Source organism: Pelmatolapia mariae, linkage group LG15 (genome assembly GCF_036321145.2).
Source record: "Pelmatolapia mariae isolate MD_Pm_ZW linkage group LG15, Pm_UMD_F_2, whole genome shotgun sequence".
NCBI lineage: Eukaryota > Metazoa > Chordata > Actinopteri > Cichliformes > Cichlidae > Pelmatolapia > Pelmatolapia mariae.
This window is the reverse complement of record NC_086240.1, coordinates 12,754,989-12,773,210: the sequence shown is the minus strand read 5'-3', so window position 1 is coordinate 12,773,210 and position 18,222 is coordinate 12,754,989. Positions and strand designations below refer to the sequence as shown.

General features: G+C 38.8%; 2 protein-coding genes across 2 annotated transcripts; one reads left to right on the top strand and one right to left on the bottom strand.

Annotated features, from left to right (window-relative positions):
• Positions 1–680: 680 nt before the first annotated feature.
• Positions 681–12,272, bottom strand: kif25 (kinesin family member 25). Its single transcript, XM_063495630.1, has 15 exons — positions 12,130–12,272; positions 11,923–11,988; positions 9,549–9,671; positions 7,869–8,010; positions 6,504–6,607; positions 6,333–6,418; positions 6,196–6,235; positions 6,048–6,115; positions 5,879–5,953; positions 5,550–5,696; positions 5,218–5,394; positions 3,420–3,574; positions 3,080–3,325; positions 1,758–1,913; positions 681–1,567 (listed from the first exon to the last, which is right to left on the bottom strand). The coding sequence occupies exons 1-15, from the start codon at positions 12,196–12,198 to the stop codon at positions 1,416–1,418; spliced, it is 1,806 nt and encodes a 601-aa protein (XP_063351700.1). The 5' UTR covers positions 12,199–12,272; the 3' UTR covers positions 681–1,415.
• A 78-nt stretch (positions 12,273–12,350) lies between these two features.
• Positions 12,351–15,486, top strand: ccdc167 (coiled-coil domain containing 167). The gene is made up of 4 exons (XM_063495631.1): positions 12,351–12,714; positions 12,887–12,981; positions 13,788–13,840; positions 14,291–15,486. Exons 1-4 carry the CDS (start codon positions 12,664–12,666, stop codon positions 14,407–14,409), a joined length of 318 nt encoding a protein of 105 aa, XP_063351701.1. The 5' UTR covers positions 12,351–12,663; the 3' UTR covers positions 14,410–15,486.
• The last annotated feature ends 2,736 nt before the right edge of the window (positions 15,487–18,222 follow it).

The following is an 18,222-nucleotide window of genomic DNA, read 5'->3' as shown; positions in this document are numbered from 1 at the left end:
CATTCCCATTTCTCTCTCAGCTCATTTTCACATTTCCTCTCCTCTGTCATCTCCCTAAACACTCCTGTAGTTTCCTTGTTTATTATCTTCTCACTTCTGTTCAAGTCATAGTTTTGTTTTCTTCTGTCACTCTTTATCCTCTAAGCCTGCCGTTTTCAAAAGACAAAACAAAAGATAAAACAAAAAAACCCACTCTGGGCCTTTCAGTTTTCCTGTCAGGGTGGCACATGACATGCATGCCTCAAAAGCATGCCAGCTTTGGGACTGCACGGATTAGAGAATCACAACATTTCGCAGTTTGCAGCATGCTGGTAGGAGGAAGCCTTATTAATAAGTGCGAGTGTGTGGAACTAAGGGGAGCTGATGAAAAAGAGATTTAATTATCAGATACAGTGTGTTATTCTATTCGTGCTGGGAAGATGTCCAACTGGTTCACTTCAGAGGGAATTGTGCGATTTTTCTTCCCAGCATTAAACTGGAGTCAACCGAGCTGAAACTGCATTTGCAAATAATCATTAGGGTGTGTATTTTAGGATCACACTGATGCATTATGTCGCATTGGGCTAATAACTTTATAGCTCCCTACCTGCACGTGCATGGATTCCACCATGTTATCTACACAGAAGTGAGAGCTTAGTGGAACTACAGCCCACTGTAATTTGTATATAAAGCGTGAGCCATAAACTTTAAATGATTTGTCTATTTTTTATTTATAGGATTCTTAAGACTGATTACACAAGAACAGGCATATCAGCTGTTTATTTCTAATACGGATACACTTTTCTACTTCATCAAATCTTCAGAAAGATTTTTAATATGTAACCAAAAATGTGTATAAATACTGTGTAAACATAAATGCTGGGGTGGAAAAACAAAACAAAAGAGAAGGCAAAGCAGCGGTAGGTAGTGTTGAAATGAATTTACAGCAGAATGCCTTAGGATTAAAACAGCTTTTGTTTTTCAATATACAGTGCAGTTCCGTTTGCTGTTGGCATGTTTTCTATTTTAGCTTTAATCAATTTAATAAAGTGCTAATAAAGTCTTCTCACATTTACTAAGTTTGTATATCATGAACTACACATGCACTGCAAGAATGTCATTGCACACAGTATTCCTAAGAATCAGTAGTTTCAGAAAACATTAAGACATTCAATTCTAAGTAAATGCATAAATATGTATGTTTCTTAAAAGATGCCTGCATAATTATTAGTATGGAAAACAGTACTCTGGAAAGGGTGAAATGTGATCTGCTTCCAGCACAAAGTAACCCAACTTCCAATAACTGCAAAATCAAAAATACTCTTACACTAGTTAAGGCTAGAATGAAGTTCTTACTACTACCCATAAGGGTGAATCTTGTCTATCTGTTGTAATGACTCATAAAGGATCTATGTTACAGATCTTCCTTTGCTTTCTTATTTAACTTTGAGGCTATTATTTTTTCTTCGGGGTGGCTCCTTCTGTACCTGCCGTGCCCGCGTGCCAAAACCAAGAGACTGCAGGGACTCAGTGATGAAGCGCTGCGTCGGGGAGACACAGAGCATCACTAGCAGCTTGGCATCACCACCTGGTGGATGAAATGAGAGGTACATAAGGTGGAAGACATGGTTTTTCCCTTTCATATTTGGGAACAAATTTCAACCCTGGATTTGATTATTGTGGAGCTGAGTTAATCTTTTCCAGAAGACCCGGACACGGGAAATAGTGAGTCACTGGACATAAAAAGAATAAATAATGTGTGTGTGTGTGTGACTCACCTATGGCATCCTGCAGCAGATGAGTGAGTTTGCTGTTCCTGTAAGGGATGTGTGGTCTGTGTTCAGCCAGAGCTCCAAGGACATCGGACAGAGCCGAGAGACTACGATTTATACATGATGACTCCCAGAGAGCTGCACCTGAAACTCCAGACATACCTGGGACACATTTAGATGGCCTAAAGTTAGATAATGTGCTCTCTAACTGAGGTTATTGTAGTCAGCCCTAAAAATCTTAGAAACATGGTGTCTAACCACATACTTCTGGATGGAATTATCTTGGCCTCCAGCAACACTGTGAGGAATCACTTATAACCAGGATGTGTCCTTCACTGTGCATATTAAAGCAATATGCAGGACTGCTTTCCCGCATTTGGGCAATTTCTCTAAAATTAGAAACAGTTCATGCATTTCTTACTTCTAGGATGGACTATTATAACTCATTATTATCAGGATGCCCTTAAACGCCCTCAAAAGTCTTCAGGTGATCCAAAATAATGCAGCGAGAGTACTGACAGGGACTAGAAAGAGAATCTCTGGCTGCCTTTCACAGCATAACTTTGGTCCTGTCTCCCACCCCTCACCAGAACTGGTTACATCAGATGGCTGTCCTCCATTGATTTGTGATTTGGGGGTATAACAAAAAGAAATTGAACTGAAGTTTTTCACTTTGAAGCCCAACCTTTTGATTAATCATTGTGTAATTCCTAGTCCAGGCTCTGACTGAAAAAAAGAAACTCCTAAACTGCATATTTAGCTCAAACAGACTCAAAAATACTCATGGAAAACTAAGCACTAGGCAGATTTGTCATGTCTCGATTCTCCGGTTTCCCAGTAAATAAAACAAAACACTGCAGAAAGATTTAAAGGTCCGACTGAAGCACCTACTGATGTCTGTTTTTCTCATCCTGCCTGTGGCTATCTCCCTGTACAACTCCTCCATCTAATGCACAGTACTCAGTGCAATAGTTACACCCTTTTGCACATGCTCTGCTGTAAAAATAACAAATAACAAAGTTTTACAGTTCACCTTTTACAGTAAATGTCAATCATATAAATTTAATATTTTTTATATTCTTGATATATATAATTGATCGATTTGTATATATTAGGCTATGTAATATATTCTGGTTCTGATTCTTAACTCAGAGATGTGTACCAGCAGCAGTTTATCTGTAAGATTTCAATTCACCATGTGCTGGCATGTAAAGATATGTTCATTTTCCAGTTAAAACCTTGTGTATTGCACCGTAAACCACTTCGGGAATCAACATTTCCAGAATGCCAACCTTTTTAAAGAATGTCCTCCTGCACGGAGCACCTACCAGCACACTCGCTGCCAGCCAGGTCCACCAGCTGAAGCTTTGTCCTGAACGGAGTCTGAGTGATGCTGTGTCTCGGGGAGGGGCAGGGAGAAAGGGACGGGGTCGAGCAGGGAGAGGACGCGGGGCTTGCAGAGGTTTCGTCAGCTGAGTGGTGGGCGGCGAGGTTGGCACGGCGACAGCGTGGACTCCACCACTCTTTCTGGGTGGAGCGCCGCATGTCCATTTTGGCACTCTGTAGCCTGCGGGCTGAATGGAAGAGCGAAAGGGTTACGATGCAAGAATGTGTGAACGGCAGGTCACTGAAAGAGGTCCTCAATGAATTCCCAGATATGCATCTCACCCAGGGCCACTGCATTGGGACTCTTGGAGGAAACCGTGAGGGTCACAATGAGGTGAGAGCGTGATGAGTCCGCGTGGACAAGGGTGGGACAGTGAGCTCTGAGCTTCAGAACGCTGCTAATAATCTGCATCACCTCAGAGGCATTACTCACAGGCCTGGAAAACATAAAGGGAAAGTCCTTAAAATACAAAAAAAAAAAAGATTACAATATTAAAACTGTTTTCAGTATTTTTAGATTTCTAATATATTATCAGTCAAATCTGCAGCTCTTCTTTGCTCTGTGGAGTCTGCTGGTTTTGACTGTATTGCCCACAGCTTTATTCTTGGATTCTTGGATACACATCAGAGACATTCTTAAAAATTCAACTAGGTGAAAAATTGCATTGTATGCCTGCCGAACACTTACACACTTACCACCAAGCTAATTAAACTGTGGAATATTAAGCAGTACAAAAAGTAATATAGAGCTAACTGCGGCTAAAATTCACAATCAGCTTTAAAAGGTGACAACAGTGCTTGTTCATTTAATTGTAAAACACTCGATATCTAGAGGAACAACAAATGTTGTCATAATTGGCACATGAATTCTTGAGTTATATAACAGATCCTCAACAGTGAGCTGGTCTGTGGTAAAAGAACACATGCCAAACTCAGCTGTGCTGCAGCAAGCTGGGTGTCACCAGTGTTTAGAAGGTTAATTGCTAGAGGAATACGAGACAGTTTAAACCTGTTTTTTAGTGAACAAAGAGAAGAATAGTGTCAGGGAGCTGGAGAGGTGGTGATTACAATGATCTGCTTTGCTGCTGAGCTGAAAATCTGTGTGAAGCTTGTCTGTAGCATGCACATTTGAAGCATGTACACTATATACAGTGCTGTGAAAAGGTATTTCCCCACTTGCTGATTTTTTTTGTTGTTGCATATTTGTCACACTTACACGTTTCAGATCATCAAACAAAATTTAATATTAAAAACATAACCTGGATAAATACAAAAAATGCAGTTTTAAATTATTAATTATGGGGAAAAAAGCTATCCAGACCATCTAAAATGACCTCACAAACAGCAACCTCTACCTTAAGGGCTTCTGTTCATCTGAGGCACAACCTGTATGGATGGAAATGTGTTCGTTGTGCTGGCAAAGGCAAACTACTGTGAAGCAGTAATGATTGTTAGCTGACGTTAAAATGTTTTTTTCCTCCACGATATCTCTCCAACTGTTAGACCACTATTCATTTTAGATTAAATTTAATTTAGCCAATAAACAGAAAATAGTGAAGGTTTAAGGATTAAGTTATTTCATTTTTTTCAACTCTGCTGCTGAAAAAAGTGAAACTTTCCAGTCTTATGAAGTTGCTAAGGGTAAAAATCTTTCAAGCAGTTGAGAGCTCATCAGGAGTCAGAGTCACCCTTTTGCTTTCCTTTAGCTTCATTTTCACCACTTTTCAATTCAGAGCTGAATTTCTGGCGTCTTATCTTTTTAGAGCTTCATAAACATGTGTTCATAGATTAGCTCGCAGTGGGCTGAGCTTCTTTTCTCTGCCCACTACATCCAGAAACGTGGCCAAGAGCAGAATTCCTGTCTGTGTGATCAAGAACTAAATAAAGTCTGAAAAACCAGAGGAGGACAGATTGTAATTCCATGTGGGCCCAACGGTATACATGCCCTCTTTTTTATGACTGGTGATGATGATTGATTGGTACACTGGTCTTAGTACTTTTATGAAAAGCCTTCTAGTATGTAGACCAGTCATACAAAAGCCCACATAAACTGCTGTATCTTAGCTCTGGCTCTACTCACTCATATGTGAGGGAGGGGACCTGGCTGGCACCGGAGGCGGTGGTGATGACATCCCGTCTCTGGCCAGCTCCATTGCTGTGCTCATCCCTGGCCAGCAGGTCAAACACCTCATTGTTGTACACCTCCATCACTGACACTTCCACTGTGTGACTTTCTGCAGGCTTCTCAGAGATCAGCCTGGGCGTCACATGGTAACAGAAAGGAAAGAAGCAAAACAAAGTAGATATTATGCTTTCTTGTGGATCAGACTACTAAAAAAGACTTCACAAAGACTTTTTATTGTTAGACGTTGGACATTTTGAGAAACACATCCAGCCCTTTTTTTCTCTCACCGAAAGAGCTCAGCAGCAGCCTTTGGGATAATACCCTGCTGTGCCTCCTGCTGTGTCCCTGAGAGCTCATCCAGGAACTGGGATCCCATCATGGTGTGAGTCTTCCCACTGCCTGTCTGCCCATATGCCATGATACACACATTATAGCTGAAAGGCAGGAAGCAAGGTGACATTCAATTACTGTCGGAGCCATGCAGTCCTATTATGCTGCTCAGTTTGCTCCGCTCATTCACGCACCAGAGTGTTAAATGAAGACAGTTGAATTAATCCATCGGAATAACATTTGACTTGATATAGAGCTCTTTTTTTCCGCATAGTTTCATGCTCACCCATCCAGCAGAGATGTTAGAAGTGACTTGACTTCTTCAAACACAGCCTCCTGGGAATCCTCTGGTCCGTGTACCCTGAAAGAAGTGCGCATTGCCACAGTCACCAACAATTAAAAAATAACTGGAGAAATGTCATCCATTGTATGGTGATGCCAGCATATTGTTTTACCTCTCAAACTCAAACATTTTATTTTGCACCAGCATCCCCGCCTTCACACAATTCACCATCACTGTATCCTAAATAAAAAGAGGGATTAAAGTAAAGGCAGGTATGCAGCAATCAATGAAAATCATTTGTAAGAGTCGGCAACACTGACATCACTGACTGCGTGGATTACTTCCTCTGATGATGCAGACCTGATGGAGAAAACACTGGGTTATCTTAAGTTTTCTCATTTTTAACAACTTTTCTTCTTTTAATTGTGTATTCATGTTGCATTGCCTGTTCACTCACCCTGATCCGGAAGTTGAGGACTGGATCTGGTCAAAAGGAAGAACTGGACGCACCCTGCAGTGAACCCGAATGTTCCCTCTGAGCTCCTGAAGTGAAACAAACATCAGTGATTAAAAGATTAAGTAAAGCTCTTTCTTTTTATTCTATCATCTAACACTTTTGTCTTCTTACCACCAGCGTGTTGTGAAGTTCTTTCCGCTTCCGCCTCTCTGCCCTGCAGTTCTCCCTTTCTTCCTCCAGAGAGTGCTCCAGGGCTGCAACTCGAACCTGCAAATCTGCACATGGTGTGCAAATGTTTCAGTCAGAACTAAGGTTCAGTGTATCACACAAATATTCAACATCATGCTGTCCTCTTTTTAGCAACATATCCAGTCATGGCAAAAAGAAAGTGCACCCTGTGTTAATTCTAAACTTCTACATATCAGGTATTAGGTAAACAACACAACCTCAGATGAACACCAACATATACACCAACTAACATACTAACTGATGCTTGTAGAGTTTGAGTTGTAGCTCTTGGGTTTTTTGCAGTTTCTCTGATCATTGCACAGCTTGACCTTGGGCTGAATTTGCTGGGAAGATGCCACCTAAATGCTTCAGACCAGTAAACAATGTTATTTTTTTTTTATTATGTTTTGATATGTAAAACCTTTGATTTTTATCATGACTGTAAAAATTGCCTAATTTCTTCTGCACTGCATTTAACACTGGGATAGATTTAGCGGTGGAGTCTCAAACATGTAGCTAACACTATTTTAAGTACTGTGAATGAAAGGCCATCTGTGTAACAATCAACTCCAGAGCAACGGTCATCTGCAAATCTCTAATTTTAAGTCTTTAATCCTGGGACACACACGTACATACACCTGGTAACAAACAGTTTTATCCACACATGTCAGGATGAGACCGTAAATATGAAATGAACGGTGAAAGGCCACAACTTTGTCTCTGTGTTTAAACCTTATTTGAAACTACAAGAAAATACTTTTATTTTATTGGGGAAGCCTTGAGAAAATGGACTGGACTTTAATATAAAGCATATCGTCTCAGAAAGCTGACACTAATGTACAGTAAAAGACATGGATATTAAGGATATTAAGGTATTCATATACCAAAGTGCACCTAGTTTTAATCAACTTACAGCATCGTATTTTTGGGAGGTTTACCTGAACATTATCATGTATCTTCCTGTCTTTGTAAAAATTTGTGATCAGCTGGTGAGATCTACAGCAGATTTGATAGGTTCTTGCAAACTTTGCTTGAATTTGCAACTTTTTAAAATCTTAAACTTCTGAATACTGTTAATGTCAGCCTAAAAATAATTTTATGTGAAACTTTAGTCAATCAAATGAAATCCTAAAGTCAGAGTCCACATGCTTTAAGATGTGCCTCCTCTAACTGCTGCTCCACTGTTTCGGGATGCATTGCAGTTTTCACATTTTAAGCCAAAATGGTTTAAAAACACCAAAAGTAATCACCGTCACCGCCTACAGATGCTACTTTAATGTTAACCTGAGGTTCCATTCAGATACTTACTCTGAAATTCATCCTCACTGTGACCGTTCAGAGATGAGTTGGCTTGCTCTACTTTCTCCAGGAGCTGCTTGCTCTGCTCCTCCAACTCGGTGGCAAAACTCACATACACTGCAAACAACTCACTCAGGTCATGCTTCACAGCCTGCCACAAACACACAGAGTGGACAAATGAAGGGAGTGTTTACACAAAGCCTTCCTAACTATACATATCCACCTGAGAACCAAGGAAAAAAGGACCTTCCCCTTCAACTTATTTTGTGATTTCCTGCCTCGTTGGAGCTAAAAGAGGCCACCAAAACACATGAGATATCAATGGAAAGCCCAGGATGTCCTCTATTTATTACATCAGGACTTAGTATGGTAGCTCAAATAAGTCAAAAGATATAGACAAAAAACAAATTACACAGGATATAAATGAATAGGCTGGTTCTCAGGAGGATATACATATAGCTTTTACTTTAGCCTTTACTTGACCCAACTGACTTAGCTAATTATACACCAATCTCCTGCATTGAAATGTAGAAATTTCTTGAAAGCCTAGTTTCAAACAGCTAACTGATGGTTTGCAGAGGGATAGTCTCTTTGAGGAGTTAGAATACATTGTATCACAGAAACAGCCTTTGACAGTGGACTCATGTCTATGTTTGTCCTGTTAGAGATCAGGGCAGCGTTTGATGACAATAATTTAATGCAGAGATTAGAACAAACTATTGGCATTAAAGAAACTGGGCTGCTTGGGTTTGAATCATATCTGTCTGATAGACTCCAATTTGTTCATGTAAATGTGGAATTTCCTTCACATGCAGAAGTTAGTCATGGAGTTCCACAGGGCGCTGTGCTGGGACCAGTACTATATACATTATACATGCTTCTCTTCTGCAATAATATTAGAAAACACTGCATATATTTTCATTGCTATGAAGATGATACTCAGTTATATGTAAACCTGATCTAAACAGATCAGTTAAACCAAAACACTGCAGCTAGACTAATGACAGGGACAAGAAAAGGAGACCAGATTTTTCCTATTCTGGGTTCTCCTCATTGGTTCCTTTACAAATCCAGAACTGAATTTATAATCCGTGATCATCATGACTGACCTAATCTTAAATAATCAGGCCCCACCAAGTTATCCTATTGTTGAATTTCTAAAAGTAGAACGGGAGGCAGAGCCTTCATCGTTCACGTTCCTCCTCTGTGGAAACAGCTTCCAATTTGGATTCAGAAGACAGACACTGTCTAATTTTAAGATTTAAGGTAAAGTTTATAGTTAAGGTTGCGTCAGGTGACTCTAAAACCTTCTTTAGTTATGCTGCTATAAGCTCAGACTGGTGCTGACTGCACCACTGTTTCTCCGCTCACCTCTTTTCACTCAACACATGTTAATACAACACTGCAGCATGCCTTTGTCTTTTTCCTCCCTTAGTCTGTGTTTTGTCTAGTCTCTTTATGCTCTCTTATTTATTTTCTCTTTTGTTTCCCCTCACTCCCAACCTGTCATGGCTTCCCACTTCCCACGATCGTAAAGTGTTTGCTCACAGGGAGTTGCCTGATTGTTTGGGTTTTTTTCCTAATTTGCTACTATATAAATAAACAATTGAACTGAATTGAAGTAAAGTGAACTAAACTGAACCCAAGTTACTATCTACCACATATACACACATCTCAATATATTTTTACCTGAACCCCTGAGAGAAGCTTGATGAGGGCTGATTGGGTTATCTTCTGTGTACTACTCTGAAGCTGGTGATCGTTCACGGCCTTGGTTCCCTCATCATGGTCCCGGCGCTGTCTACCCGAACACTGAAAATCAAACGTGCAAAAGTGAGTCATCAAAATTTCTGTTTTATATTAAGTTAAAACGTAGTTCAACATCAACAGACACAGAAAACAAAGAATGAATTATGGTATGCAGTAAAAAGATATTTTTACAGTGACCTTTAATTTGAAAATTGGTCCACATATTTATATTTATAAATCAGTTTTCTTTGCATCACAGTCAGGGACACTACAAAGCTGAACAAGCTGATTAAGAAAGATGGCTCTATGGTAGAGACGTCACTGAAGCCCCTAGTTATTTATTGAAAGGAGGCTGTTTAACATAACAGACAACATATCATGTCCCTGCAGGACCTACTGTTAAACAGCAGTGTTTTCAGTAGGATGCTCCTTAAGCTTCGCTGTAATAAGGAGAGATAAAGAAAATCTTTCCAATCCACTGAAATTAAAACAAGTAATGACTCTATGAGACTTAGTCTATGAGGGGCAATACACAAAGTACATGCAAATTTTGATCTGCACACTTTACCACTACCATCTTAAAATGTAATTTTATTATTTTTAATTAATTCTTATAATATATAATGTAGTATAAAGTCTCAAGTTCTAGAACTGCATGCATTTAAAAATCAAACAACTAAATTGCAAATTTCAGACTTTCAGCTTTAATGTAAGTTTTTTTATATATATATATAAAAATGTTCCATTAACTTTTCAGGAATTACTGTTAAGTGGACAATGCACTGACAAGTAGCTTCATGGCCAGATGAGGCCTGTTCTCACATTCCCATTTTATTTAAGGACAAATTAAACTGACGTAATACCGGATTCATAGTTATTTAAATTTATATTTTATGAGGCCCCAAAAGATTTCAGCACAAGTGAGCGAGCCCATCATTGGGCTGACACAAAATCTATCAGAGAGACAGCAAAAACTTACCACATCATTTTTAAGGTCTGGGATCAATGAATTGAAATACAGAGGGTTAACAACAAGGTGCAAACCACTGGTTACACTAAAGAACAACAAGGCCAGATTAGGCTTTGCCAGAAAACATCTAAATGAGTCTGCACAGTTCTGAAAAACTTCTTTGGACAGATGAAACCAAGATTACGTAAAAGTATGGAGAAGGAGAAAATCAGCTCAAGATCTCAAGGGTTATCTGTCAAACACGGTGGCGGTAGTGTGATGACACTGGGCTGCTGATGTGACTGCTGGTAGATGCAGCAGGATGAAGTGTACAGACCTATACTCTCTGCTCACATTCAGACAAATGCTGCAAAACTGATCGGACAGCACTCATTATCCAGCACAGTGCAAATGGATAATGAGCCAAAGGAAAAGCAATCCAAGATTTTCTTAAGGCAAAGAAATATGATATGCTTTAGTGGCCAAGTCATTCATCTGATTTCAACCTGAGAGAATGCAGTTTTCATTTACTGAAGATAAAACCGAAGTCAAATAGAAGCAAAACATCGCCATCCATGTAACAAAAAGAACCCTTATATTTAAAATTATGTTCGGTTGTCCAATTCATAGCCTCTGAAGGTGGTGGACTGTGTATAAAAATGGCTGTAAGTCCTAAAAAGTTACTGCCAAATTCTTGTAAAAACACTTAATTTAAGCTGAAAGTTTGCACTTCAATCACTTCTTGATTGTTTGCCTTTGTACTGTGGTGTACAAAATAAAATGTGCCTTTGCCCAATAAAATATGCACCTAAGTCTTAGAGAGTGGAAGGGAAAAAAAACCAAATGAGGATGAAGTGATCTGCAAAGTACAGTGGAGGAGGTAATAGTCATTTGCCCATAATTCTGGTGCATTTGAGCTACATGCCTAACTAATGAAACAGCTTGATGGAAATTATGATCCATTTTGTCCCAATGTGCCATTTAGATACACATTCAGTTAACCATCCATTTAAAGCACTCAAATAGAGACCGATTCAAATGTTCCCTCACATAGCGTGAGTACTAAGGTGTAATAAACCTCATGAATTTAAAGTAAGTGCACAAGCACACTCCAACACCTATTGGCACAAAAAATAATTTAGAAAAGAAAGAAAGAAAGAAAGAAAGAAAGAAAGAAAGAAAGAAAGAAAGAAAGAAAGAAAGAAAGAAAGAAAGAAGTTATGCACACAAAAGCTGTGCTTGAGGTCCATGAAAAACCATGATAAATAGGGTGCAGACAGGAAAATACTAGAATAAAATGATCAAAATCTACTTTTTGGCTAAAGATGAGCCTATATGTGTGTTAGATGTCAAAAATATTCTCACCTCTGCAAGTCTTAAATGAAGAAGGGCATTCTCTGTCTCCAGTTCAAGTATTCTCTCCTCTTTACTCTGAAACACGAAGAAATGTGTCCTGAAGGATTTGGGATGCAGTTTGCACAACTCATGTTCAGTAACTTGTAAAAAAAAAACAAAACTAATAAACCAATAATAATCTAATAAACCATTCCCTAATGTCTAACAATGACTCACCCTTAATTTGTGCTCCAGCAGGTGTACCTGATGAGCAAATATTTGGTCTCGGTTTATAAAGAGAGGCATTTTCTAGAAGGAAGGAAGCAAGTATAGAGCAGCTTGCCTGGCCTCGTCCCTTTTCTTTCTCAGCTGATCATGTGTGTCCTCTCAGGTCACATAATCAGATTAGCAACGCTCAGCAGCTACTCTCTCAGTTCTGTTTTACCTGTCTATGTTTGGCAGGTGCAGACTACAGTATGTTGCCTTCATACTGGCATGAGAACAATAACCGTTTAATTGTGATTTGAGCATGACAGCATTTTTTTTAATGACTTGGCTTTCTTCACTTTCAGGTGTTGGGAGTTATTTGTGTTTATGCGGCCAAGTGTTTGTCACTTTCCACCGACAGAGGGCAGCAAAGTGCGTGAAGAGCGGTTCGTCAAAAGGAAGACGTAAACATTACGAAGAAGAAAAATAGTTCCGCATAGTCACAGGTTTTTTTCTGTCAGGCAGGACACTCACTGCACTGTGGTTCTCCGGTTTGGTCACAGCATGGCAAGGCTAAAAGAGAAAAGGCGAGAGAAAATCAGCGTCGCCTCTGAGGTACAGTGTTTTAGCGTTTCTCTCACATTTCCCATCTATCTCTCTGTTTAGCTGACGTCTGATAGGTGCTGTAGCTTTCCCCGTGTATAATTCATTCGTTGTAGTCGCTCCTCCCTGCCTCTGTGTTTTGTACGTTGACCTCTCCGTGTGTCACACTTGTAAAATCCTACAGATTGACCGTCTGGAGGAGCAGCGGGTGCGTTGCCAGGACAACTTAGAGAGGGCGGAGTTCAGGAGCAGGAAGGAGAAGCTCTCTGAAAAGCAGAGGTGAGCCTGAAGGAGATGATGAAGACTCCACGTTAGTGTGTATACCTCCCACTGGTATTTCAAGGCAACTTTGGCCTTGGGACTGGGACTGTTGTGGAGGGAACGCCCTGCAAGACTGTCCTTGTTAAAATATATACTTGTTATTTATTCCTGCTTAAAACACATTATTTTGGATTGCAAAGTCTTTCACATATACCTGTTTTCAGTGATATCAACTTTTGGTGCCCCTCGTGGAGGGCTACACCAATAAGCTGAACTCAGTTGGTGCAGCCCTCCACAACAGTCCCAGTTTCTCATGCGGCTCTTTGGGAAAATGAATTGCCCATCCATCACATTTGAGGAATTCAGGAAGCGTATCTGTCAATATCAGCCAATCTTCCTGCTTTGGCAACCCCTTGTGAATAAGGAAACAATCAAACGTAGCTATTAATACAAAAAACAATATTTTACTGAGGTGAACACTAATCTGAAGTTTAAATAAAGTGTATGAGTTGAGAATATAGATTTTAAAAAGGGATTGAAATAAACGATGAACATAAGGGAACAAATGGATGTGTTGTTCTGTTGCATGAGGTGTGAAGGATTTGTGGTGGATTTGCTCTTGCATGTCTTTGGCTTTCCTGTTTGTGGCAGTTTTGTGGTAGTTGCAGGTCTGTGTGGCTCTTTAGTGAGCAAGAACTCATGAAAAGCCATCTTGTGCCACTTAGAAATTTTTTTTAAAAAGTAATAATGTAAAAACTTCACCCAACAGTGATGTTTCTCCTTAATATCGCCTTTTTTTCTTTCTTTTAAAAAAAAAAAATCAGACAAGATCTGGAGGATGAAATGACCATCATGAATGAGAGGGTGCAGAAGCTAGGTGAGCCTTAACATTAAAATTCTTCTTCATGTGTATTCACTGTGTGTTCTTACTTTTCCTATGTATTTGAAATATTTATTGAGTGCTCGAGGACCACATAGTCCCTTTTTCATTTATGGTTAATTGACAAACTGATTAGCAGACGAATCAACATGTCATATTTAGTCATCCTGAAAGGTGCATTTTAAAAAGAAAGCAGGTGAAAATAAAATTTTATTGATGACAGATTTAAGAAAACTGAAGAATGTCATGCTTTTTGAGTGCAGTATACAAAACATTTGTCTTCTGTCAAAAACAAAAATAGTTTCAGTATGTTGTAAACTGGCCCCAGGCTGCTACAGCATATCGTTAGCAGATCATTTGCTGGTTTTGCTCGTGCCAGAGGACTCAAAATAAATAGAAAGTGATGGCTGCTGCACATTTTATACAGTTTTTCTTTTGCTTTTCCAGACAAGGAGCTGGAGATGTTACGAGGTGAAAACCGGAGGAACATGTTGCTGTCAGTCGCTCTGCTGGCTATCAGCGCTTTCTTCTACTACGGGTTTTTCTACAACGCAGACAAGTCATAAAACCACACTAAAAATGGGACCCATGATTCTGCAAAGAGCATCAAACTCAAAGCCATCTTGGTACAGGGACACGGTTGTGAACACATGAAAAAGGCCCAGCAGTTATATTGATAAAATGCCACAGTTCTGCATCTAGATGGTGTTGTTTTGCACTCCTCTGGTCAGAACCCATCCCGGTTTTATTGACAGCACACCTGAAATTTTCTTATTTAAAAATGAAATTTTCCAGCTTGTGAAATATCTATCTCTGATGTTATCTTAAACTTTCCTTTTCACAGGCTTATATGGACTGACAAAGAAAATGAATTCTGGTTATGCCTTTATATATTTGACCTCTATACACTTGTAACACTATTCTTCATCTGAATGTTTACCTTATGCTGCCTTCCATTTGCCTCAGATGTCAGAGCTGGGAGTGACATCAACCGTGAGTTAGTAAGGTAACAAAAGTAAGGAAATGTAGGATTTGTTTAGCCTTTTAGCACTTAAAAAAACATTGCTCTGCATGTGACTTTTTTAGCAAGTCGCACAAACATAATAGTAATAGTACAAATTACAAGTTTTACAGTTTTGGTGCGGCTGCTTCGACTTTCTAAGTCTGACAGGAAACGTCAAATGAAAGCACCATCATGTTCCTAACAAACCACCATATACTTGCTGTATTTTGCGCAACATGTCAGATAGATACTTTATCAAGCAGTGCTGGACAAGTCTGCTTTTCAGTCATTTAAGTAAGTGTTTGTATTCATGGTTCACAGTATTTGTGCAGTTAAATGCATGAAAATATTTGATATATATGCCCTTTGTATTGTCATTAAGTCAAAGGCCGAGCCTGGAGATTTTTTTCTTTCCTTTTATTGATACTCATGCTGGTCGTACACCTACCTCCTAATAACAGCGCTTCCAGAAATGGCCAACATGCTCACAAATGTCCTTTTAAATATGACTGTACACAGTTATGCTCTGAGATTTGGATTTTTTAAAATAATTGATCTGTTTAAATGCTTTTTTTGCCATTTGTGCGTATGTCTTTTAAATCCATATAATAAATGCTTTGTGTCAAATTCAATGCATAGTGTTTACTTTAAATGTACTATTTGTAATGTGCTAGGTTTTTTTTAGTGACGCCTTTATTTATTTTTTATTTATTTAGATAACTTATCTATTCATTCTTCTTGAAAGTAGCAGACTAGACCAAAAATGATATAATAGAAGATTTATCATCTTCTGAGAGAACATGTAGGAGATTTTTTTTTTTTGTAATTTCACAGGTACAGAAGGTGTGATCTCTTCAGGAAACATATTGTTAGTGTCAGAGGTGACATTTGTCATCCAGTCACACAGCCATTGCAGGATTTTTGTGGCGGGGTGGGGAAGTCTGATTTAAAAAGTCTTAAGGCCTTCCTATGGTTCTGAGAATGTAATGATTAAAGCAGCATTCCTGTGTCTTATTTGTATTGACATCTGTTTAGCCTGTGTCCTTTTTTCATCAGCAACATTCACATGAGGGACTAAAACCAACAAAATATGATCTGTATTTTGTCTTTGTTTTTTTATTGTTATTGTGAGAAGCATTACAACAGTCAGCAAGTAAACACAAAGTTGTGGTCAGAAGTTTTTAAATTGTACTGTTTTAATATTGTACACTTTACTTATATATGATCTGACCTTATAGATGAGGTGGACAGCTGTAAAAAGCAATATCAGTGTACAGTTATGTCAGCACTGTAATCCATCGCAGTGTGAGATTTTTTAAATGCGTTTATTTATAGGTTGTTTTAGATCTTCAAACTAGTTTTAATATTAGACCCAAAAAAAACTTGATAAATATAAGAAGTACATTTTTAAATGATTATATCATGTGAACAAGCAATTGCTATCATGTCACAATTTAAAGAAATAGATAAGAAACAAAGCCATTGATATCTTTCAGTCTGGAAAGGGTTGCAAAGCCATTTCTAAGGCTTTGGGATGCCAGTGAGCCACAGTGAGGGCCATTATCCACAAATGGAGAAAACCTGGAACATCTTGTTAGGGTCAGAGGTGAACCTTCTCAGGAGTGGTCAGCCTACCAAAATGACTCCAATAGCGCACCGATGACTCATTCAGGAGGTCACAAAAGAACCCACAACAACATCTAAAGAGCTGCAGCCATCACCTGCCTCAATTAAGGCCAGAGTTAAATATTTAACAATGAGAAAGAGACTGGGCAAGAAATGGCATCCACGGGAGAGTTCCAAGGAGACAAGCACTGCTAACCAAAAAGAACAAAAAGACTCGTCTCACATTTACCAAAAACACATTTTGATGAACCTCAAGAGTTTGTGGAAAATATTCTGTGGACTGACGAGACAAAAGCCCCGTCTGTGTTAGTTTTACACTATTTTATAAAAAGAACATCTTACAAACAGTCAGACATGGTGGTAGTGTGATGGTTTTTGCTGCTTCAGGATCTGGACGTGAATTCATGAAACTATGATCTCTACCAGAAAATCCTGAAGAAGAAAGTTCAGTCGTAAGTTCAAGAGGGCTTGCAGCAGGACAGTCATCCAAAACAACTCCACAAACGAACAAACCAAATAGAATAAAATAAAAATTAGTGCCCTAGTGAAAGACTTAAATCCAGTTGAGATGCTTTGGAATGATCTTAAACAGGCTGAATGAATTATTTAAAACAATTCTACAAAGAAGACTGGGCCAATGTAGAAGACGCATTACCAGTCACCACAAAGGTTTGATTGCAGCTCTTGCAGCCAAAGGTGGCACAACTAGTTATTAGTTAACTAGTTGTTAACTGCTTTTTCACACAAAAAAAGAAAAAAAATATTTTGGTGACGTTAGCCTAATATTAAACTTTGATTATCTGAAACTTGTGCCTTATTACCATGTTTAGACAACTTAAAAAAGGACAGCAAGTCCTGTAGTCCTGTAAAACAAAAGCATTTCATCTTGCTTTCATGTTAAATGTGTTTGTTTAATAATAATTTATTAATCCCGTAGGAAATTCCTTAGTCCTCTGCATTTAACCCATTCACTCAGTGAAGCAGTGGACAGCTACCAATCCAGCACTCAGGGAGCAGTGTGTAGAGACGGTAGAGACGGTGTGTGTGTTTTATTTCAACAGATTTTTTATGATTATAATACATTTCTATACGGCTTTTCCTCCTTTCCTGAACCTTACATAATTTTTGCACAAACAGTGAGGCTATTTTGAGCCACAGATGAAAACAAATTTTAAATGCTCAAGTGAGTATTTTTGGAAAAAACGGGGGGATGTGTTGCCCAATCAGGAAGTGGACTGAGTGATGTTTGCTTTTTGTTTTGGTTTTTTTCCACGCAGAAAAACTTAAGATGCATTTTTTTGCTTGCCCTATTTGCTACTTGGCATTGGTTTGAGTAAAAAACAAACAAACAAAAAACAACTATATAATATAACCACACCTTACCAAAAAAATTAATTTCTGACTCATGGCTTTTGCTAAAGAAGGGACACCTTTGATTTCAAATGGATGACAGCTCAGCAAATAATTGTATGTGTGTGTGTGTGCCCTACCTCCCACGCTGTCTATTATCGCCGACTCAGTCCTCGTCAGACCTACGCACACTCATTCTCTCAGCCCCAGATAAAATAAATGTAAACAAGCCCATTATGCAACACGTCTGTGGGGTTTAATTGGTGACTGCAGTCTCTGAATATTCATTTTCACGTTGTATTTGATTTTATTGCTTATTTAAAATTATTTGTTTTATAAAATAAAAACTTCTTGAATTAGAAATAAATCAATAACAAATACTTCCATGCAAAAAAAAGCT